Source organism: Pterocles gutturalis, unplaced genomic scaffold (assembly GCF_000699245.1).
Source record: "Pterocles gutturalis isolate BGI_N339 unplaced genomic scaffold, ASM69924v1 scaffold5758, whole genome shotgun sequence".
Taxonomy (NCBI): Eukaryota; Metazoa; Chordata; class Aves; order Pterocliformes; family Pteroclidae; genus Pterocles; species Pterocles gutturalis.
In genome coordinates, this window is record NW_010120290.1 from 52,707 (window position 1) to 76,275 (window position 23,569).

Sequence of the window (23,569 nt, forward strand, 5' to 3'; positions counted from 1 at the left end):
ACAACAAAACAGAGACAGAAAGTCTGGGAGAGGAAAGAAGAATCAAAAACCCCTTCAGGTGCCGGTATGTGCAGCTGCAAGAGAATCACATATCCCACAGCTGTCTTTTTCATTTGTTAAGAGGAGTTCTGCAGTGTGGCTTAGTGGAAAATGTATAAATTTAAGATACTGCATACAAATTGTGTATCTGGCTTTGGTTTAATTTCCCCTTTGTTTGAATGTGTGGGATTTCAATTTTGAATATGTTGAAGTCTGGGACTTTGCTAGAGAGTATACCAGAGGTATTACTGGTTTTATACAGAGAAGAATCAGTCCTTGCACTTCAGCTGATGGGAGGACTTGGGGAGGCTTCATAGGATCTAGAATAGACTCAAGGAGTGGTGAGCCATATCCAGGGTGTGTGCAACTGTAATCAAGCAAGCCAGGCCGTGTCATGTTGTCTCCTGCCTACAAGAGTCCTGCAGTGTTTTCTCTGAATCCATCAAACATTTAGCACATTGCAGACAGCATATTGATTGTGTCACATGTATAGGGCAACTTTCATAACTGTATGTGTGTGTGCATATATAAAAATCTATTTATAAAGTTATAAAGAGATTCCTAGGATCTTTATCAGCTAGAGAGAGTTATCCCTGTTTAATGAGATGAAAACTGCAGACTGATTTGTTTAGATAAGATGCTTAGGTCAGTAACAGATCTCAGACTTGAATTTTGAGACCTAATACCTCTGAAGGTTTTCTTTGTTTTAAACTTTGTTTTAAAAAGCTGTAGTGCTATATCTTTCATCAGTAGTATTTACCAGACAAAAGCAATGTGTCCTCTGCAACTTGTAACAAAAATGGGAAAATCTGTTTCTCAGTTGGGAGCACTGTCAGTCATTGGCATTTCAGTGATCCTTTAAAAGACCGGTCACAGGCTGTCAGAGGAACTGCAGAGGTGCTAGTCATGCTATAAATAGAGTGTTGTTTTGTCTGTGTCTTGCCAGGTGATTAGAGTGGATGATTGCCCCCAGAACACCCAAGTGAGCTCAGAGCCTGCAGAGATCAATGTCTGGGATGAGCAAGAGAAGCACAACAAGAACTGGCTCACTGTGTCTAACTTCAGTCAGCTAAGTATGTGGTATTTTGCAGATGGTGAAGTTCAGAATAGCTTTTAAAAAGAAGCGGTAAATAAAAATTCACAAATCCAAAGTGTCATCCACCACTTTCACCTCATGGCATAATTTTTACAGGGTTGGGTTGCAGGCACACATGACTTGGTTATTTGCTGCATCATTGCAGAGGCAAAAGGGACATAGGTTAGATGAAAGGTCAGTTAAATCTTTTCGGGAGTGCTACCTGTCTCGCATGGGAGATTAAATAGAGTTCTAATCCTCAGGAATAACTTGGAAGCAAGGAGGATGATATCCTTGTCTCCTCTCCAGAGGTCTCTTCTAGAGTGGCATCCTGCTAATTGCAAAAATAAACTCTCTTGCGAGTTTCTCAGGGCATTTACACTCACAGGCAGTACTGCGATACTGTATCTGATGGCAGATCCTCTGCATGAATTATTCATTACTCATTGCTCTGAAACACATCCTCCAAAGGGAAGAAATGGATTCTGTATTGTCTCTGTTGGAATTAATAGGGAATAGCATTCTTACTCTTTTTTTAGTAATTCTGCAGCTCTTTCATTCTCAGAAATCCTTTGCATAGTTCATTTTATCTTTCAGCTTTGCTGTGATGTGGCTCACTGGCTTCATCCGGTGAGTTTCTGGGAGAAGCACCAGGGAATGCTGTGACTCAGCACAGCATGGTCTGAGAAGAGCTGTGCTCCTCTGAAATCTGCTGACAGAGAATGGAAACAGACTGCTTTAACACTATGAAATTGTGTTACTGTTTTATACCCCATTATGCATTTGTTGGAGCAATATGGTATATAGGTGTTTATTTTATAGCAGTGCATAGGTGTTTAGTTTGTAGCAGTAGAGCTGTTAATTTACACTCTGGAAATAGCTGACTCCTGCTCTTTTGGCTAGGTTTGGAACGTCTCGGTTACATGCACCAGAAAACGAAAAATCAAGACATCAGTAGGCATACCATACCATTCTGTGATTACCTGAGGCATTCTCGAGAGGTAAGACCTAAGATTACACGTCCTAGTCCATCGTTTTGGCTGAGATGAGCCCAGGGTCCACCCCTGGACTTGCCCCTATAGGTTATTTGTCATGAAATACCTCTTGAGAGATGAGGAACTATGTTGTCTGCAGGCACAGTGCATGTGTACGAGTAAATGAATAATTTAATAGCTGTTAACATTCTATTAAGGTTATTGAGGTAGGATTTTAAATTACTGAATCATGGAGTGGTTCTGACTATGAAGAAGTTGGCCAGAAAAGATGCATTTGTTGATGTTTCATTAGACAATGAATGAGGACACAGCTTGGTCTTGAACCTGTGGACAGAATTGGTTAGCAGAGTGAAGTAGATTTTGGAAAAATTAGCTACATAGCTCTTAATTTGTCACACAGAGATAGTAATTTCTTGCAAAGTGGGAGTTAGTTGCAAACCTTGAATTTCTAAACCACTGGTTTATTATAAACACCATATCTTATTATTTATCAGAACTAGTTTGCAGCTCCGTAATGTAAAGGTCCTCTGCCTGTGTAAATCAACATAGGCTCATTGACTTTGATGGAGCTAGACCAATTTATATTCCTGAAGAGTGGGGACAGGAATCTGGATTATAGACACTTCTATCTGTTTTAAAATGGAAAGAAAATGGAAGAAAATGTATCTTTCACTACATTGCATAGGGGTATCTGAGAGGTATGAAAGGAATTTAACAAAGAGTAAATTAAGAAAAGGAACTGTGAAATAATCCTTTCCTCTTCCTTTTTCAACAGCACCTTTCCTTGCCTGTTTTACTTATAGCACTCTTGGTTATTAAAAAGGTGATCTTCAAAACCTTACTTATTTTTTCACTGTAAATGCTATGAATTACTATTTATTTATTTTTTATTTTTTTAGGAATAAAAATAAACCATATAGTTTCAGATCTGCTGATCTGAGTGCTGTAGAATTTGAATCCCAAATACCAGGGAAGAGAGCTTGAATCTAAATTTTAAAAATGGCAGAGTTTTATATAAAAGACTGGAGAGAGAGAGAGAAATAGAAATAAACTTACTCATTTTGTGTTCTGTAAAACCTAATCTTGGAGTCTAAATCAATAAAAATTTGAAACATGAAACATAGTGTCAGGCAAGCAACATGAAGCTACAGTCAAGAAAACTGTGTGAAGAGGCCAGGTCTTGGGTAAAACTCAAGGGTGGGATTTTTAAAGTTCTCAAAAAAATTCCACTGATTAGAGCAGGACTAGAGTTAGGCTGAAACTAGTCACTTCCAGAGTGCCGACTTCAAATCATTCATTCTTTCAAGATAGAGCCTCCAATACCCACTGAGTCACTATGCTTCTTCTCAAGTCCTGTCTGGGTTATGAGATTTTATACATATTGCTCAGATGTAATGATGTTGCCGCATCCAACTGTTCTGCTTAGACTATGATATATTCTAAAGAAATGTATTTTTCCTAAAGTGGTGCTTCTCAGATTTACCCATTGAACACCAGTGGTTCAGAAATCCCTCTTGATGGGTAGCAGGGAGCAAAGCAAGGGTGTGCATAAGAAGGTTTTGGTTTTGTTAAAGATTTTTTCATCTGCAAAGCAAGCTACCAGGTGAAAATTTGAGGGAAATAAAAAAAAAAAAAAAGTGAGTTTCAGATAATATTCAAAGCTGAATTTTAGTTACTTTGTCTTTAAAATTTGTCATTGAGCTCTTTTGGAGGGAGCTGTGTTTCTTTTGAGGATTGAAATCTGGCTGACTCCTCTTCAGAAGGATAATGCTGTTTCTGACTAGTACATAAGGAAGACCAATTTTCGCTAATATGGCTGGAAGTTTAAAAAACTATTTGAGTGCTTCTTTAACTATAAGACCTGGAAAATGTGTGATCTAAATATCACTGTAAAGCTGCTCAGTGTGTTACCTTTTTCTGTTATAGAGGATTAGGGTGCATTTGATTTTCGACAACTGTAAAGCCTGTCCCTAAATTGGAATTTTCCAGTATAAAGAGAGTTCTCTAATGCTGTCTATATTAGAAGACCTTTTATACACTTTTGTGAGCGTATTGAGAGATAGGTGGGCACCTGAATATTTCATTCAAATGTATGGAGACAGCATGGAAAACTGTCATGTGAGCAAATTAGTTCCATTTTGGTGAAGGTATGGCAATCTTGTGATTCACCTACCTGTCAGTGTCATTATTCATGCTAACAGTAAGCATATCAAAAAGTGTATTCAAGATTGTTCCTTTTTGAGTTGCACAGTGTGTATATGACAGTGATGTGCAGATGTTACCAGTAAAAGTAACTCTCTTCTTTACAGGATTTGAGTAACAGCATATTTGGAAACACCAAGAAAAGTAATCTGAACAGGAACTCCTCGTATGTATTACTAGTATATTAAGATATTCATCGCATGCTTTTAGAAAGAGACTTCTGTACTTTCTGCAGGTTTACACTTCAGTTCTGCAATATGCTTAGGATAAGAAATTTATGTGAAATGAAGAGTTAAGGCAATTCAGTCAGTTTAAGTTTCTTTAAATGAAGTCTTATTAGTGGAGATAAAGGAGATCCATTTAAACAAAGTATATAATTTTAGGTGGAATAGACACCCCTTTTTATTAAAACAATAATCCAGTTTTCTAATTCAATCACTAAGATCACCACAGCATCTTTAACTAGCCATTGTTCCAATCTAGTGAGCATGAAAAGTTACATTTGCTTTTGCTGTGCAAATTGCGTGTTTCATTTTTTAATCATTAAAATGCTAGCAGCTCCTGAAAGCTTGTCTCATTCTCTGATTAGTCTCTTTTGTACAGAGTCTGCACATTTACAAAATATTTAGCTTGGTTTTCTTAATGGGTTTTCACTGGTCATTAAGTTTTGATTATATTTAGTGGAAGTATACTGATTTCAAAAATGTTTTCAATTTTATTGTAGAGTTTTTTGATTTTTTTTTCCCAGCTAGATTGATCATTGTCTTAATGTTGGGTGTATTTTTTTTTCCACATCCAGTGCTGTCTTGGTGTTCCTTTTCCTGTTCTTTCTTATTTTCATCAATTTATTTTATATCTCTCTTACCTAGTAACACTGTGGGTGTAATAAATGAGACTAGAAAACTGACATATTCCATATTATTTAACCGTGGGAAGAGGAGAAAAGATAGTGTGTTTGTACCTGTCCTGTGGTTTGTTTTGTGTGTTTATTTGTTTTTGTTGTTGTTGTTTTTATTTATTTTTGGGTTGTTTTTTGTTTTGTTTGGTTTTGGTTTGGTTTTTGATTAACCCAGTCACTTACAGGCAGTAGGCAAACTGCATACTTACCAGCAGGACTTAAAGGCCATTGAGTGGCCTGATTCAGCCACTTAGTTTGTTGTCTTCGTGGTCTGTGTCTTCTCTTTGGTCTGTGAGGTGAATCATATCCACTGTCTTCTGTAATAAAGACTGCTTTAATGTTGATCCTGTAGTCTTTCTGCAGCCTTGCTAATCCAAAAGACCATCAGTTTAAAAAAATCTGGTTTTGTGCAAGCAATGGTAATGGCATATCTAGCTCTAATGCATCTCAGCATTGATTGAAAAATGAACAGTTGTAGATGCGACTGAAGTGGTCTTTAACTGATACTGTTACTGCAGTGTAAATGATGTGAACAGATGAGCAGAACTGTATGAGCAGCTCACAATAAAGCAGAGAAAGAAACATGCAGAAAAATGTGGCTATTCTTCAGTAACTGAAGATTATTTGGTGACTGTTGCAACGAACAAAGTTTCACTGAGGGTGTTTTATGATTGCTGATCAAACCTTTGTGAGTTTCTACTTCACGTGGATCACATCTCTTTATAAGGACCAGTGTTAGCTTAATGACAGACATTTTGGAGTGAAATATCAAATGTTTGCTTTTTAACAGGTTGAGAACTTCACAGGAAACTGACAGTAAGTTTTTGGTTGCTTGTCACTTATTTTAATTCCTCTCTGCAAATCTCTCTCACAGTTCTGAAGTACAAAATCCAAAAGAAAGTTAATTTACCATAGTTGGAGGGTTATAGGAAATGCTCAGCTGTTGTTTCATATGTTAGTTACTAATTTCTACTTTAAAATGAAAAATTATTTTATGAGGGCATGTTTTCCTCGTGATAACTGCAAAATTCTAAATGAAAAGATCTATTTTTGCTCTAGTTTGCCCACTAGTGTTGTCCTTTTCAGCAGAAGAAACTCTTTAAGATGATAGTACTGCTTTCATCCCTGCAGTCTAAGAGACTTCCTGAGTTAAAGCAGGGTATATACCTGAGGATAGATTGTGATATAAAATTTTTAATATATGCTTGATTTTTCAAGTTGCACTTTGGTGTAGTTCCTCTGTATGTGTGGTTTGCCTGAAATGATGAAGGATTGAATTTATTATGAAATGACCAATTAAGAAATTCAAGGTTATTGTGAGGAATTACTTTGTTCCAGAAAAGTAGAGGCTTGTATTTGTTGCCTTTTTAGTCTATCTTCCAGTTTTCCTGACATGCCATTTGTCTGTAAAAGGCTGAGCAGCTGGGCATCTATCTCTTTTTGAGGCTAGCTGTGACACAGAAACAAGTCGCTCTTAGACTTATCTCCCCTTCAAGCACTGCTCTTTCTGGGTCCGGCTGTGCATAAAAGACTGCTGCAAGCATAGTGAGTTGTGGGGCTAGTCTCTAGAGTGCGCCATTGCTTTGATTAAAATCCAGTTTTCCAATCCTCACAAGGGATGACAGCCTCCATTCTCCTTTTCATGTTTGTTGTTTCACAACATACGAAATACAACACAACTAGTTGGGTCCAGCAAGAAAGAGAGCAAAGAAGGACCTTGAATCACCAGTGCCATTTAGTGGAAAGGCTGGCCCTTCCTCCAACATCTATTTATGTTTTTTATTTAAGATCTTTTTCACTAGAAAAGGGAATATAAGCAAATAAAATACATCAAGAAGAAAAGTGTAATGTTCAAATATTTTGATTAAGATTCAGTATTGATCATCTAATTTTTCTGAATGAAAAGCAGTACAGCATACCTATTTTCTGAAATCTGGTATTTTGAAGGATTATCTTCCAACAGAACAAAGTGTTTTCATCTAATTAATGGAAACATGCTCATTAATCTTGTATTTTTTAAAGACTTTTTATAAAACAAAGGTTTTTGGACCAAATTTGATCTGGCTGTGCCTGTTAAATACTTAACCACAGAAATTGTTTGTCTGTTTCTATTTTAACTGCATTTTAGATGATGTGGATTAATGGGACAGTATTATTATAACTTTGGTGTAACAATATAGTTAATGGAATGCTTAATGACTGAGGATGGAGTTGGAAAAGTCATGCCTTTGGGAGGCTGTGAAGCATGATGGACAGCAAAGTGCTTTTAATATCCGAGAGATATAATTGGCTTAGAGGAGCTACATGTCCTTGAGGTTAATGTCACAAGTTTCCCACCATTTCCCTGAATAAATAAGTCATCTGTCTATACTACATTGGTGGCTGAAATCTGCCAATATACTGTAGATTATAAAGTGGTTAAAGCCTAGTAGTAGTTCTCCTCTTTAGAATGCTGAGACATCAGAACTCTGATTAATCTGTTTCATGACAAACTCTGGAATGGAAGGAATTAAAAAATCATGCATTTATCTCTGCTGTAATAATTAACATAATAATCCTTTAAACATTATTTCAGATCTCTTCGCCTGCTTGAAAACATCTCAAGATCTGCATCATCACTACTCAGGTAAGCAGGAAGCACCAGAATGATAGCTGAGTAATTTAGCAAATTAAAAAGAACATTCGTTCTTCCCTTGTCATCCTCTGTGATTTCCATTTTGAAGAGTTGCACAATTGCCCACTGCTAAGAAGGTTCTGTATTAATTCACGCCTAAAACTCCAGTGAGGAAATTATGAATTATTTTCTTGCGCTAATTGCTCCATTCTGGGTATTTCTGGCAAATCCAGAGCAGAATGTAGATAATTGCTTTCAAAATATCAGTGGAAACAGTGCATAGAGCTCCAGATCCTGGGGGTCCAGAAGAGGCACTCATTTGTTTATAGCTGTCACTTCCCCTCATGCCTTCCACATCCTCCTTTGTACTTTCTGGAAGTGGTTTCTTCAGTTAATTGGTCCTGTACTACTTAGTCTGTGTTTATATACCTATGAACTCCTAGAAATCTGACAGGGAATAAATCATTTGAATGCTAATTGCCTGCAGTCCTGTCTTTTCCTGAACTGAGTATGCACAGATTTTCCCAGAAGGCTTGGATTGCTGCTTTTCCCGGAGGAGAACAGAGAAGAGCTTGCCAGTAGATGTCTCTGTTGCCTGCAGGACTTGGCCTCCTTAAAGGGAAGCCTGGGGTAAACCAGAAGCATTAGCATCCTCCTGAAGTTCAAAAAGCTATGCGATTTTCACAGGGAATAACACCTCCTAGTTTGTTATCAGTGTACAGCAGTAGTTTCTCTGACATCGTGACATTGTTGCAGTGATTAATTTGTCTCTCTTTAGGCATGCTATTTGAGATTACATAGGACTTTTTTAGCACAGATGAGAGTGGTTTCCATTATGAGTTGCCAAACGTCTGGAGAGATTTCCCGTGTAGGTTTTCTTTCCTCAGGAAAATTGGGATAGAATTTAGCCCAAAAGTTCGATACTAAAATCCTACACCATATACTGATATACTGCTTATGCATTATTTTTGCTATCACATTGTGCAGGCAAATACAGTTCTGCCTCTGTGCACTCCCAAAATAACTTGAGTTTTTACCCAAATTCAGCAGCTGGTGCAAGTCCACTTCACATTGCTTCTAGAGGCTCTAGAGTGAGTGCTGGCAGGGTCTGACAGATGGCACGGATCTGGCAGCTCTCCTGTTCACGTCCTTGTCCCTCCTATGCACTAATTTCATTACTAGAATGTGTTCCTAGTGAGGCATCAAGGGAGGACCTTGATTTTCAGTCCGTGCTCCAAAAGTATTCAGTCATGTTAACCAATGCCTGTAAACAAGCCTTGAAGTGGAGTCCGAAACGCAGATTTTTTCAAATGAGAACCCTGCTTCATGGGTTGAGTCCTCTTTGCTCTCTCCTGGGCTAAATAATCTCTAATTATTTTTTGCTCAGAGAAATAATCTTAAAAAGAAGGACTCTGCAGAGAAACAACAGCTCTGCCGTGGTTCACTCTGTGCTTTGGATTCTTGTTTTGTCTTCAGCCATTGAATACCAAAATTAGGCAGTCAGCACTGTAGCACCTGAGTTACCTCCTTGTTCTAGTCTTACCCTCTTTGTGGCTTACTTCATACCTCTCTCCCCTTTCCTGATAACTGAGTCATTGTGAGGACAAATCCATAAATATTTAGTTGGCGCCCTGAAGTTTTCAAGGTGTTTGCCTGAGAAATAAGCAGCCAATAATGGAGATAGAATGTTACTGATGTTGTTTGGTGAGGAACCCAGATGAAGAAGCAGTGCTCTGTGCAGGACAAGCTTGGATTTTCCTGTGATGCCTTGCTAAATCCCTAGGTGCTTTTGAGCCTGATGAGACAGGCAGTGAGGGCAGCTGAGGCCAATGTATCTCATTGGCATAGTATGAACAGTGCTGCACTGGAGCTGGCAGGAGGAGGAAGGAGCGGCAGCCCTTGGTGGAAGGAGAAGGATGAAGAGTTATCAGAAGCAGTCCTTCTAGACAGAGTGCAAGGGGCTTGTCCCAGAAAGGCTGTTTCCTTAGAAGAAGGGAATCAATGAACAGGGGAAAGAGAATGCTTGTGAGACACTAGAGATGCTATGGGCATGTGAAGGGGAGTTGCTGACTGAGTAGAATGGTGATCAGTGATTCTGACACACGATCACACTGCAGCCTCCTCGGCTTTGTACACTACAGTAAACCACACCCAGATGTTTTTGAAACTCAGCCAGCTTGTTGTTTATTCAGTATAGTAGTGAAATCTATGTTGTTTGCAGCTGTTGAAAGAAACAACTTAATGAGACTTGCTCAGACCATACCATTTACACCAGTCCAGCTCTTTGGTGAGTACCAACTTCTTGGGTTTTTTTTTTTTGTTTGTTTGTTTTTTGCTTTATAAATAGTTGGTGCATTATATTTTTGAAGACTAAAGACATTTCCTTGGATTAATTTCGTCAATTCTTCTTTTCTAGAAGAGATGATCCAGGACAGAATTGTAGTCATGCAGTAATTTTGGGACTTTTGGAGGTTTTCTGGTTCAACTCCCTCTGTGGCCAACTCAGATCATGTTGCTGAGGGTCTGTCCAATTGCATTTTGAATATGCCTATAAATGGAGTTTCCAAAGCTTCGCTGGACAACCTTTTCTAGTGTTTGACTGACTTCATTGTGAACCTAGTATTTTTCACAGTAGTTTTTGGGGTTTCCCTTGCTGTAGCTTGTGTCTATTGGCATTCATGTGATTACTATCAACCTCAGAGATGAGTCTAAGTCCATCTTCCCTACAAAAAAAAGACAGCAAAAAGATTCCCCTTAACCTTAATACCTGCATTCTCTCTCTGTTTCTCTCTCTGTCTCACACACACATGTAGACAGATGTGTAGGATATCCCATCGAGAAGAAAACCAGGTATTAGCTGAAAGGACACTACTCCTGTATCTCGTAAAGGAGGCTTATAGTGTACCAAGGAAAAAAGAACTGTGCTGTAACGGAAGAGTGGTAGAGAAGAGTACATAAATTGTTTGGAAGAGTTCTGAAATCAGTGTGCAGTATTGGCTTACAGCAGTAGAAGCTCTGCCTCTAGACACTTGAGATCTAAGTGCCTTCTTTTCAATGGGTAGAATAGTTTGTCTCACAGCAACTAATTGCTGACACTTGCAGCATCATAAGATTTCTAGGGACCAGGTTGCTGCAGATAATTAATATAGCTATGAGCATATTGAACTTTCTAATCCTTTAAGCTCCCGGGAGACACCTTTCTAGGTATTAAACTGTCAAAAGATAATAAAATGAAGAATTAATGTAAGATTAAAAAATATGTCTAGTTATAGTGTCTTTATTCAAGTGTCTATCTTTTATGTAAAACACTGCCTTTTCCATTGATTTATTTTAAATTAAAACGTGTGCAAATTGTGGCATTTCATAGAATCTACATTTGCAATAACTGGTGAAGGTAGACGCAAGAGCGGGGAGGCAATCTACTAGCCTGATTCCAGTTTGTCCTTCCTTATACAATTCTTTGCCATTTCTTGGACGAAGCTACCTCATCACACATGCCAGTGAAAACCTGTTTCTTATGAATTAACATTGCAAATAAAGTGAGTTGAAAGAAGGAAAGACAGGTTTAATTAATCAGTCCACTTTTCTGTTAATTTACAAATGATGACAATGGAAAGGTGTCTGACTTATGCTGCAAGAGAGGAACACTATTACAACTATCTAGGGAAACAGAGTGGGACTGAGTTAAAGCTCATCAGGTTTGTTTCAGAAAAAATACTATTAGCAGGAGCGGACCACCTGAAATTTTGTGCAGTAAAAATAACATTAGAATTTCTAGGAAAAATGCAAATCTTAGTTTAAAACACCAAAACTGTAAACGTCCTGTTCATTTGCTTTAGCTTGTTCTCCTAGGATTTCTTTCTCCGAGGAAAATCATGTCCTTTTCAATCTTATTTCCTTGGCTCATTGTGGCCAAGTCACCATTTCTGAAACAAGTCAGCTTTCTGTTTGTGTCAAAAGGTAGCACTCTCCAGCCATTTAATTTTGTAGTTGATAATTATTACAATCTCTGTGTCTTTATTTACCTTGTTTCTTTGGATTTTTTTTTTTCAAGCGCAGTTAGAAAGAAAATACTGTGAGTGTTCCATGGATCTTGATTAACTTTTAAAAAGTCTTTCTAGAAATTCCCCTTCTACCTAAGTGTATAACCAAAGGGAGCCATGCTCAGGTATTTAAAGTTCATACACTGGAGATAAAATGGTAACCCTTTAAAAATATGTACTTTTAAAGCTCAACCATCTTTAAGTACTTAAAAAACTGTGGCAGCTGAGATTGATATTCTGGTCTGTATAAATCAATGAGCTTTGTTTGTATGGAAGTGCCAAGGAGGTCTTAAATTCATCTCTGTTTAGAGGTTTAATACAAGCTCTTTGGACCACTTAACGTTATAACAGTAGGTCTTAAGCAGAAGGTGTATAATAAGTAATGTAAGTTTAGGCTGGGGAAGTTTTTGCACATGTGAACAGTAATGATAAAAAAGCTCTCTTTTAAAGTGTGCCTTACAAAGCTGTATAAAGTGGTATGTTATTTTAAGGCACCAAATCAAAAATCAGTTCTCTCCTGTGTCTGCAATCTGTGACTTCTGCTAACAAAACTTCCTTTTATTTAAGCTGGAGAGGAAGTGACGGTCTATCGGCTAGAAGAAAGTTCACCTATGAACCTTGATAAAAGCATGTCCTCCTGGTCCCAGCGTGGTATGGCTGCAGTGATCCAAGTCTTGTCGCGGGAGGAGATGGATGGGGGTCTGCGGAGGGCCATGAAGGTCATTTGTACTTGGTCTGAGAATGATGTGTTAAAATTGGGACAAGTATTTATTGTGAAGTCTTTTCTGCCGGAGGTGGTTCAGACTTGGCAAAAGATCTTTCATGACGGCACAGTGTTACATCTCTGCCTGAGGGTGAGTTCAGACCTGAAGGCACACTGACTGGTCTAGCCTGATGTACCTTAAATGTTGTACTGCTTACATGTGAATGTCTTCAGCATGGTTGACATGGTTTGATGTTATCTTTTGGAAAGTGTAAAGGTTTTGAGGAAGATATGTCTCCCATTTGTAAACAGTATAAAATCAGGTGTTTGTTTCTTTGTTTTGACAAATTCATGGCACCTTTCTTCGTGAAAACGAAAGTGGTGTTTATAACATTATTTTCTTCAGGAGATCCAACAGCAAAGGGCTGCCCAGAAGTTAATCTATACCTTCAATCAAGTGAAGCCTCATACTATTCCCTATACTCCAAGGTAAAATCACTGTATTTAAGTATTAGATGCCAAAGGTTTCTCTTTTCAGCTGTGTCCCAGGTCTAGTTGCAGCCTCCTTTTCCATAGTGTGTTGAAATAGTTGCTGCTTAGACAGTCTAATGATAGTTAATCAATTTTTAAGAGGAAAAATAGGCAGCTTTGAACTTCATCTTTATAGCTACATGTGATGACAAAATAAGCTTCTTCATAACACTGTTTCTTAGACTTAAGCAAGAATTGCCTTTTATGCAGTTAACACAAGACAGTTTGATATAGCTCATTTACAGCGGGCTGGAGTAAATCAGATTATGTTGTTTGTCCATAAACAGTGCGTCCGTAAACTATGATTTCTGATCAAGTACTTTGTTTTGAGAATTATCAAACCGAGAAAGCCTTTGTGCTGTCTACCATTTGGCACCTCCTGCTGTTCAAAATGCTCCAGATAGTGAAGACGTATCCTCCTTTTTGGTACATTTGCTTTGCATCATGCTGCGTGCTGACTGTGAGGATGTTCATTACCCTGCCGGCTCCTGATAGACAGTGTTTATATGTACAGGTTCCTGGAAGTTTTCCTCATCTATTGCCATTCAGCAAACCAGTGGCTGACCATTGAGAAGTACATGACTGGTGAGTTTCGGAAATACAACAACAACAACGGAGATGAGATTACTCCCAGCAGCTTGCTGGAAGAGCTGATGCTGGCCTTCTCTCACTGGACTTACGTGTACACCCGTGGGGAGCTCCTTGTCCTGGATTTACAAGGTGACTGCTAGCATGGGATCACTATTTGGAACCCAATTAAATAATACAGAGGAATGGGACAACTTGTGTTCTTATTTACATATTGGAAAAGCTCAAGAAACTCCTGGATATCTCTTGTGCGGCACTGATAAATGAGTATCCACAGAAACACTCTAGATTAATGTAGGTGTAATGAGAAGATAATTTGACTTCAAATACATCTAGGCTCAATGGGCAAAAAAGCAGGTAGATAAAGTGTGCAGGAACATTTCAGCCAGCTCCAAAGAAACAGTCCACAGTTAAGGTATTTTTATTTTTGTTAAGTTATATAAATATTACAGAGATTCAAGAATACCCATGTATGTATGCACACTTAATGTGTGTGTATGTCTGTCAGAAGAGTGTAAACTACTATCTGTATTTTTTTATTTTTCATATTAATAAATCTGTAAGTAGTTTACATAAGCTGCAAGCCTGAATGCTATTCACAAAGTCTGGTGGCTCCTTCAAAGAGCATGTGATCACTATTGTACATGTGTAAGTACTGTACATGGGTAAGTAGGAACATGGCATATTTTAAAGAGATAAAACAGTTGACAATGTTTGGAAGATGAACATCACCCATCAAACAGTATAAACACTATTGTTTGTCATTTCTGTCAAAGGAAATGTATATGGATAGACAAAGACTTAACATATGTACATTTTACAGCATCCAGAAGCTGTGAATTACAAAAAGACATGCTTATTATGCAAAATAAACCTATAATTCCATCCTTGCCTTCACCTGGTTTTAGCTGCACATGAAAAATTATAGAAAGAGTAAGTGTGTGTTCATCATAGCCTACTAGAATTTTTCTGAAGTTTGCCTCGATTTATTATACAACTCTCAACAGTTCCAGACCAGCTGTGTTCGCTCAAACATGGAGAATTTAAACATCTATGTAAATCTCATAAAGACTGGAGCTTCAGTTTCCATCTCAAACAAACTGAAATCTGCTCTAGTTTTGGCCCCGTGTTTATCCTGTAGTTCTCTAATCTGGAGTTCAGGAAAAGTCAGATGGCTGCTCCCCTTGTAATTCTAATAGGATTAATCTGTATCACAATTTAGTATATAATACCTAGGCCATCTCTACATACCACATTTTGTCTAATTTGCATCAACTGAAATTACCTTAATTGCAATTTGGGGTATTTCAGTCACAGTATGCTATTTTCATTGTCTTTAACAGTTTTCATTGCAGAATATAAACTCGCCATCAGTGGCCTATTGAAATAAAAATAATTGCATATCACATGATCATAGACTTTTTTTCATTAGTGTAAAAGCAGAACGATTTCCTCAGATATAAAAAAAGAGCTTTTTGGTAAAAAGGTAGTAGGTCATCAGTTTGAGGAAAGCTGCAACATAGGTATCAGCATTCAGGTATCATATTGAAATTATTTATTTAATATGCTTCTATGGCCCCAAAATTAAAAAGGGATAACAGATTGAAGCATTTGCAAGTAATGAAGTTGTGGCTTGTTGTGTTTGTTACCTTGAAGAGAGTGTGTATCTGAGAGTAGATCTATTGATATCAGTAAGATCTACATCTGATTAATACCTTTACTCCAACTTAAATAGAAGTCTAATGGTTGGTCATATTTTGCTTAGTTAGTTGAGCTTTAGCATAATATTTAGTGCATTTGCATAAGCCTTCTGTCTACATATAAATAAACCTCAAAGCAGCTGAAGTCAGGACTGTAATAAGAACTCTGTATGTTTGCCAATACTTAACATATTTTTATATTAATAGCATTTTCTTTTTAACTCATGATGACTTTAACGATGACATTTCATGATCTACAAAGAAAATGGATAATTACATTTTTGCTGAGTGCCAGATCATGAAATAATGACTACCTTCCTTTGTAACACTGTTGGTTTTTTTTGTAGGTGTTGGGGAAAACCTTACAGATCCGTCTGTGATTAAACCTGAAGACAAAAAGTAGGTTTCTTTCTGATGAAACTATCATTCACTTCAGATGTTCTGCCAACAGTCTGTGTACTTAGGGTTTTTTTTATGTTTTGCATGAGAGATTTAAATATTTTTTGCATGATGTTTGGGTTAAATGAAGGTATGATGGCAATGGAGAGATTACATGCTCTGCTGTGCTTTAGAGGACTGTGGACCTCAGGGCCTGTATGTGTCCCAGCTCATCAACATGTGCTGAGCGAAGCATGAAAGATGGTGAGAATCTTTGTGCTGTGCTGGGAGTGCAGGAGTTTTCCGGGGCTGTGCAGGGAAAGCAGGAACAGGAGATGGAAGACCCTATAAGTCTCTTCACAAATTTGTACCAAAGGAGGTCATCGGTAACTTAAATGTGGCAGTCCAGTTTTCCCTGCCTGGTGGGGCACAGTTTCATGGAGTTTATCGGGCCACAACAGCTTAGGAGGATGAGGAGAGGGCCTCTGGATCTCTGATCTTTCTGTTAGGTCCTAGTGGTGCATTTAAGCATGCTGCATGTTACAATCTCAGAGCTGTGATATGGAGATGGTAAATAACGTGTGGAAAGTTACAAAAACTAGAGAGATTACACAGAAGTAGCAGTCTGCCTTCATGCATCAAATTTCAGAATCATAATCATGGTCATTCTCCCATTCTGCTCCTCACTAGTGAGAGGAGAAGCAGTGGTATTGATGGTTGCTCCCCTGCAGGGTCCTCTCCTCTGGGGAGTCTTCCTAAACCTACACATCTCTCCAGCTGTGCCCTGGCATCCCTGCACTTTCACTGTTTTGTGCTTAGCTTGTCTCCCTCTTGCTCAGCTCATATCATCTGATTGAAGGGGTGTCTCAGGAGAAGGAAGGAAGGAAGACATAAGTATGTATAGTCTGATTTTATACAAAGGGCGATTAACTATAGGGATATCAGATGACTTGCCCAGAACTCAGAACAAGTTAATTTTGGAAGCAGGCTTTTACTTCTAGGACCATTATTAATATTTCATTAATAAGATTAGTAAAAAATGACTGTATTAATGTTGTATGAATGTTTAATTATGAATGTAGGTGTGTTTGCCATATAACATTTATTTTGAAAGCAACATCGAAAATATGCTGGGCACCTCACAGTGACAAAATCTTTGCCCTAAGTAGGTCATAGGACTGTGACAGAAGCACAAGGATATCTTAGGATAGAGAGACAGGGAGGTCAGTCCTGTAGTTGTTCACTAGATTTTAGCAAGCAAACCTTTTCTAAGGTTTGCTACAGATCTATAGAAGTCTGGTTTGTTACTGTTCAAGAGGATTTTTTCTATCAATGGTAGCATAAACTGTAATAGCTGTTAGTGAAGGCTGTGTCAGTCATTGACCACAGTACTTCACATGGCAACTCAGCTTATCCTCTTTAAAATAGGAATAATACTTATGTACATTACCTTGAAGCGTATGTTTGTTAGTGTCCTTCTGGATTATTTTTGTTATTAAATAGTTTTGTCATGCTTACTAAAATTTGATCATGGAGATCTTATTTTCAGAACTTTTGTTGTTTTGGTTTTTATCATCTGCAAAACAGTCCTAGTTAAAGAGCAAGTGTTGATAAATTAATCAAAACCAGCTTGATTTCCTTATGTTCAGGGAAATCTTCAGAAGAGAATGTTGTGAAACTGTATTGTTTTGATTCAGGGATCTAAAGGAATAAAGCAGTGAAACCATGGATGGATTCTGTAAGCAGCTAGCAGACACCCAATTCTAAGCAACAGTTTCTAAAACAGTAATAACAACAACAATGTAAAAACACTGTCTTTGCTCTAACCTTCATTTACTCACAAGAGAAACATTTCTGGCAGTAGCAAGATCTGTTTTAAGTTTTCATTTGTAAGTAAGATACTCAAGAACTCAAGAGTTGCTTTGAGCTCACGTTCTCTTAGAAGCCTGGGAGAAAATAGATGGCATCTGACTCATGGGGCTGATTCAAATTTTAGCACTGCTTATGGTTAAATTATTTATGTTTTGCTTCTTTAATTCCATTGATTTAGTGGCTCATGTCATTATCTTGTAATGAGTCTTTTCTTTCATGCTTCTTGCATGCTGTCTTGAAATGGTCTTTGTAATGGCAAAATGTGACTAGCTCTTTGATAGTGTGTTGTGTCTTGGTTTTATATATGGTACCAACATAAAAATAACAGATCTATTTGGAAAGTATACCTGATACCGTGACATCTCAGTCAGATCCTGAGATGATGTAAATCAGTGTAAGTTCATCGATATTTAACATCAATTGAAGATCTGGCCATGTGCACTACAAAGGATGTATGAAGTGATAAACTGGTATGGCTATAATGTTCACAAAAATATTTACTTTAAAAGCAGAAGTAATCGAGGCATAGCAGCAAGGTCGTGACATGGTGCAGACCCCTGTACTGCCCAAACCATAAGAATTGCCTCATAAACAGTACTCTGGATGCTCTTTTTAGCACGTACTACTTGCCAAAACCACAACAAAGTCCACATGGGTAACGCTTTCACAGACACTAGATGCAGAGTGTGTGTAGAGCAGTTTCAGAGATGAGGAAAATAGTGGGCTGAGTTTCAAATTGGAAAGAACTGATGCCTTAGGCCTGCTGAGAGAGGTGAGAAAAGGGCGCTGGCTGTCACAAATCTAATTGCAAATGTGAAAACAAGGAGTCAGAGTTGCTAGGTCTCTTGCTCTCCGTTTTGAAAGCTCTCAAGCAGATAGTGATGGGATGAAGGTTTTAGTAAGGAGTAGAGACTGTGTTCTCTGAAGCTGCTCATTAGCATGTGTTTTGAAGAACAAATCTGTTGAATTTTACCAAGCTGTGCACTTCCAGCCAAACAATTTACAATTAATTTGCTGCCACTAGACAAAACATGTGCATGAACTGAACCTCTGCTGTAGAAACTTGTATAACTGAAGCAGGTGGACTGAAAGGTAAATCTGCAAAAAAAGACCGAATAAATGACTTGGACAACCCCCTGGAAAGCTTCTCTTGCCATGAAGCCCCCCACAGTCCTTTATCTTCCATCAGTAAAGCCCTGTAAATGTCTCATTGTCTGCTTTGAGCACTGGTAGCTTTGGACTATAAGGAGCAATCTTTGCATCAGTACAGTCTCTGTTATCTGCCTGCTGGCCAGGACCACTCCGGTACAGTCTAGCAGGCATTAATGGAGCATAACCGTTAGGTAAGGTTCTGTGCAAAAGGAGGAGCATATTTTGGTTTTTTAAGCCCATTAGCTCACATTAATGTACCTGCTTGGGAAACAGGAAAGCTGGGCTCAGTATTTTTCTCTCCTTGGAGACAAAATCAGACCTTGAATAACCAGGAGAGTGACCTTGTTTATAAAATATTTGTAGGGTTAGAAGGGACCTGAAGAGTTCATCTGCGTCTTCTTCTGCACCGGGTCATTCCTGGCTTTACAGGTCTTGTACAGACACATCTTAAGGTCTTCCAAGGATGACCTTAAAAACTTCTCAGAGCATGTGTTTTCAATCGTTTGCTGTCATTACTGTCTGAAAAATTGTGTCTGATTACCTTCTTGAAACATTTCTTTCTGGTCCTGTCTACTGTCCACATAGAGAAAAAAATTTCAACAGCTCCAAGATAGTCACCATCTTCTCCTTCAACTTCTTTTTTCTTTTTTTTTTTTTTTTCTTTTTCGGCTACCCCCTAATCTTTTAATGTGTGTCATGATTTCTAGACTACTGGTCATTCTTGTTATTTTCCCTGATTTATCCCCATGTTTCTTGAAATAGTTTTCCAAATTTAAAAGCAGTATTCCTCTTGAACCTTTGCCAGTGCTTGGAGCGTGAGAAAATTATCAGTCTGTCTTGTGCTATTTGCTGCACTTTGCATAGAGTAACAGAGCCAAGGAAGTAGCAAAGTGGTTCTGCATGCTTGGAATTAGTGAGGTCTTCTCAATTTCCTATGCCTGCCTAAGCAAACACTTAGGTATGTTCTATTCTTACTGCCATTTCAGCAGATTATGCCAAGGGATAGAAATGGCTATATAGCATCATGTCATTTAAAGTATGTATATGGCACTTAAATAATATTTCACTTCTTGGCATGTTTGATGTACTAATTTGCAGTAAAGACTGATTAGATGAGTCCTTCAGATGATCCAGGAGACAGATAGTCTTTTGTATCTACCAGAAATGAGAGATACCAAGCCTTCTCTAGTAGTTCTGGTTAATCTTTGCCTTTCTCCTGTGTGAAAGAGGAGTGTCATAGTTGAAAACTGCTTTCTTTAGAGAGAATATATTTTGTTAGTGTACATTACACATAGATTGGAGGAAGTTAAAGTCTTTTTCTATAGCTTCTCAGAGTTGCAATTGATTTTAGGTTTGAAAATGTGTTGCTTCCACTCTGCATATAGTTAAAATAAAATACTAGCATTCATAATGTTTTTTTGCAAGTGTTTTTTTGTGCACCATGTTCTGTGATGTCTAGAATTCTTGAGAATAATGGTGGAGCAATATTAAAATTGATGAATACTGATCTTTCAGACTACATTAAGAATCTGTTATAATAATCTGTACTTCTAATATATGTATGGATATATCTTGCTTCTGTTTGTAATTTTGTCAGCTTAATTCAGATTATGCAATACACTTCTGCAAATGGATCACCAAGTAACTTTGCTGAATTGGCCAGAGTGTAGACACATGGAAATGAGCATAGGAAGAAGCCAATAAATTTTAAAGCCTTGCTTGTCAGCAGTGTACAGTGTTTTCTTTCTGTGCTGCATATTGATGTGACTGGAGCTGCTTGCTTTTTGCTTTCTGTTCTTAAACAAGGTAAAAGTAAGTCCTTGCTGGCTCTGGTTTGTTCCCAAGTGCCTACCATCAAAACTAGAATCAAACCATTTGCTTGATGAGAATGAGTGGTGGCTGTAACAGAGTTATTCAGATTCTGACAATATGTTGTCTAAATGTCGCTGTGCTCAAATTTTCTTTGAGCATTATAGTAGGAACTGCTGGGTCTGTCCTGTCTCCCTTTAGAGCATCTCTGAGATGCATCAGTAAGGAAAAGTAGTGTGGAGTATATGTAGGCTAACATTTTACCAGAAGTGGCAGTTTTCTTGTCCCAAGAGATAAGAAACTTGTGAAGTATGCTAAGCTTTGATTGTATTTCTACAAATGGCTAACTTATCTCTGATTTAAAAAATAGAATACATCATCATCTCCCTCCCCTACAATGGCTTTATTTTGAGTTCATTGATTGTTTAATAATATTTCTTTTAGATCTGGAAAGATGGTATTTGGACCAGCAAACCTAGGAGAAGGTGCAATAAGAAACTTCATCACAAAGCATCATTGTAACTCTTGCTGCAGGAGGCTGAAACTTCCTGGTATGCAAAGTGAAGATTAATTTTTAATCTATAGATAACTTTTTAAGTGCAAGGAAGTAAAGGCCTGGGTGTGCTGTAAAGAAAAGAACCAAAATTCTGTTGAGCTGGAAGATTATAGTAGGCACGCTCTCTCTGTACAAAGGCACCTATGAGAATATTGGTCTTCTACCTTGCTCTTTTGCACAGCAACCATGTAAGGGTTGGAGCCTATCAACAGCCAATTTGCATTTGGCATGAACAAGTTCTACCCATTGAATTGTTTCCTTTGCTTTGCAAAATGGTAGCTCATTTTTCCAGGGTCATCACTACAGATAATGTCAGTAATAATTTTTAGAATGAGAAAGAGTAACAATCTAAAACTTGGCAATCCATTAGCTGGAGGAAACTCCCTGGAGGTTTCCTGGCCCTGGGATAGGGTTCTATACACTACAGTCCTTACTTCTGCTTAGTTGGATTGCCTGTTGTTCAGGTTAGATTTGATACAGTTTGCTTCTGTTTGATGTAGGGCACATTTAAAAGACTCAAAGGCAAAACAGATTGCTATTCTGGATAAATTACCATCCACCTATTTTTTTCTAGGGGAATGCTCCTTCCTTTCAGTGCCTACCTGGAGTAATAATTGCTGTTCAATTCTGAAACAGAAACTGCAGTGTTACTGTTTTTGATTATTTGTTTCTGTGGCAGCTAGAGGTAATGGAGGGGAAAATCAGCCGAATGAGTATAGCCAGAGAAGGTTCATTCCTATCAGCTCACACCATTTTGGGTCCACCCAGGGCTCTCATCTCCCTTGCTCTGATTTGCCATGTTGCAGATTTTCTTCCTCCTGGAAATAGCTAACAGACTGCCACCAGTCACTGGGTAGGACACTACCTGGGGTGTATGTGCTTTTCAAGCATTTATTTGGCTGCATCGTTGAATTTATTTTCTTGCCACAGATTTGAGAAGAAGTGACTACACATTGGCAAGGGTTGGTCCAGCCCTTGGAACAGAAATGGAGACAAGCACCAGAGGAGCTGATGATGCAGATGAGCCTTTGGAGTATGACACACGGCTGTGAAGCAGTGACTGTAAGCAGAGCCCCTGTGTTTGTGTGCTTGAAAACCTGCCCCTTATCACTGGCACGGGTCAGTCCAAAAGAACAAAATGCAGGTGTCCGAGTGTAGTGTCTGTTGGCCCTTGACAGAACTTGTAGGCAAGGAATAAAAAAAATTTATTTACTCCCCTTACATGCTCTTGGGCTGGTCTTTCTGGTACAGTTCAGTAAATTGCCAGGTACAGGTCACCCCAGAGCTGGATGGTTTTTTTTTTTTTGAAATGTAGATTATGGCTCTGAAGTGTGCTTTCTTAGGAAAATGACTGTGACAAGCATATTTCCAAGGAAGAGTGATTTTATGTTTCTCTCTCTGCTCTTTACTAAATAGCTGAGTGTATACACGTGCAAATCATTCATTTTCAGAGGCAGAGCTGAGTCAGCCCCATGCTCACGTTTCCCTGAGCATAGAAGGCTCTCCAGGAAAATGCAGAATTATTACTTTCTCTTTATTGTTGAGACAAACCAAGAATGTATGAGTAATTAATTAGTGGTTTAAACAATAGTCACAGATATAGTAGGTAGACTGAAAAATTTAGTGAGAGCTTCACCTTCAATTCTTTTGATGTACAATGAACAAGTTGAACAATGAAAGGTTAGGTTATTGGATCCACAAGAATCACTGACCTTTCTCATTTTGAGTTGATGAAATTGATAAATTTATAATCTTAGTATAAACATAAAGAATAACCTTGAACGTAATACAGCTTTTAACGAGGACCTGCCTTTCTTTATATTTAGCTTCAGAATGTTTTAAAGTTGTAATAGGCAACCAAGATTTTACAAATCACAAAGAATAGTGTTGCATTTGGTATTTAACTTCTTGTTGTTGATGTCAAGCTTGTACGTAGGACTTTTGCTTAACAGTGATGCAATTATATGTGTGCTTTTGCATCTGTTTCTATTGATGTCATCTGATTTCAGTAGGAGTTCACAAAACACAAAAATTAATTAAGTACAATATGATTTTTACAGAATAAAGTTTGAAGTGAAGTGCTCAGCAGAAACATCTCTAATACAATTAGTGTTGTATTGCAGATCACACCTATCATTAAAGCAACTTTGTACTTTTGTATTGAGTAGAAATACCTAACGTTGAAGTGTAAGTCAACAGAAAACTTTATACTTGAATAAGAAACAAAATCATAATTCCACCACAGCTGATAGTAAATTTTAATGTGTTAGGCAGCTATTTGTTATGATCTATCGTTCATTTGATATATTTAGAAGACCTCTATGTACACATAGGAAATGAAAGTTATGTGTTCCCAGTTTTTATATTGATTATGATATTGATGATGGCATTGAAGTAATCACCTATACTATGTT

General features: G+C 38.0%; 1 protein-coding gene across 1 annotated transcript in view; it reads left to right on the forward strand.

Moving 5' to 3' along the window:
• TRPM6 (transient receptor potential cation channel, subfamily M, member 6) overlaps positions 1-22,207 on the forward strand; it is a gene marked incomplete at its 5' end in the record, with an annotated part of 62,695 nt that extends 40,488 nt beyond the window's left edge. The window contains 12 exons of the mRNA XM_010076838.1: positions 986-1,112; positions 2,018-2,115; positions 4,419-4,477; positions 6,000-6,025; positions 7,785-7,835; positions 10,045-10,110; positions 12,434-12,720; positions 12,976-13,058; positions 13,615-13,820; positions 15,736-15,787; positions 21,044-21,150; positions 22,086-22,207. Coding sequence (XP_010075140.1) covers positions 986-1,112; positions 2,018-2,115; positions 4,419-4,477; positions 6,000-6,025; positions 7,785-7,835; positions 10,045-10,110; positions 12,434-12,720; positions 12,976-13,058; positions 13,615-13,820; positions 15,736-15,787; positions 21,044-21,150; positions 22,086-22,207 — 1,284 coding nt within the window. The remainder of the gene's footprint in view (positions 1-985; positions 1,113-2,017; positions 2,116-4,418; positions 4,478-5,999; positions 6,026-7,784; positions 7,836-10,044; positions 10,111-12,433; positions 12,721-12,975; positions 13,059-13,614; positions 13,821-15,735; positions 15,788-21,043; positions 21,151-22,085) is intronic.
• Between the last annotated feature and the right edge of the window lie 1,362 nt (positions 22,208-23,569).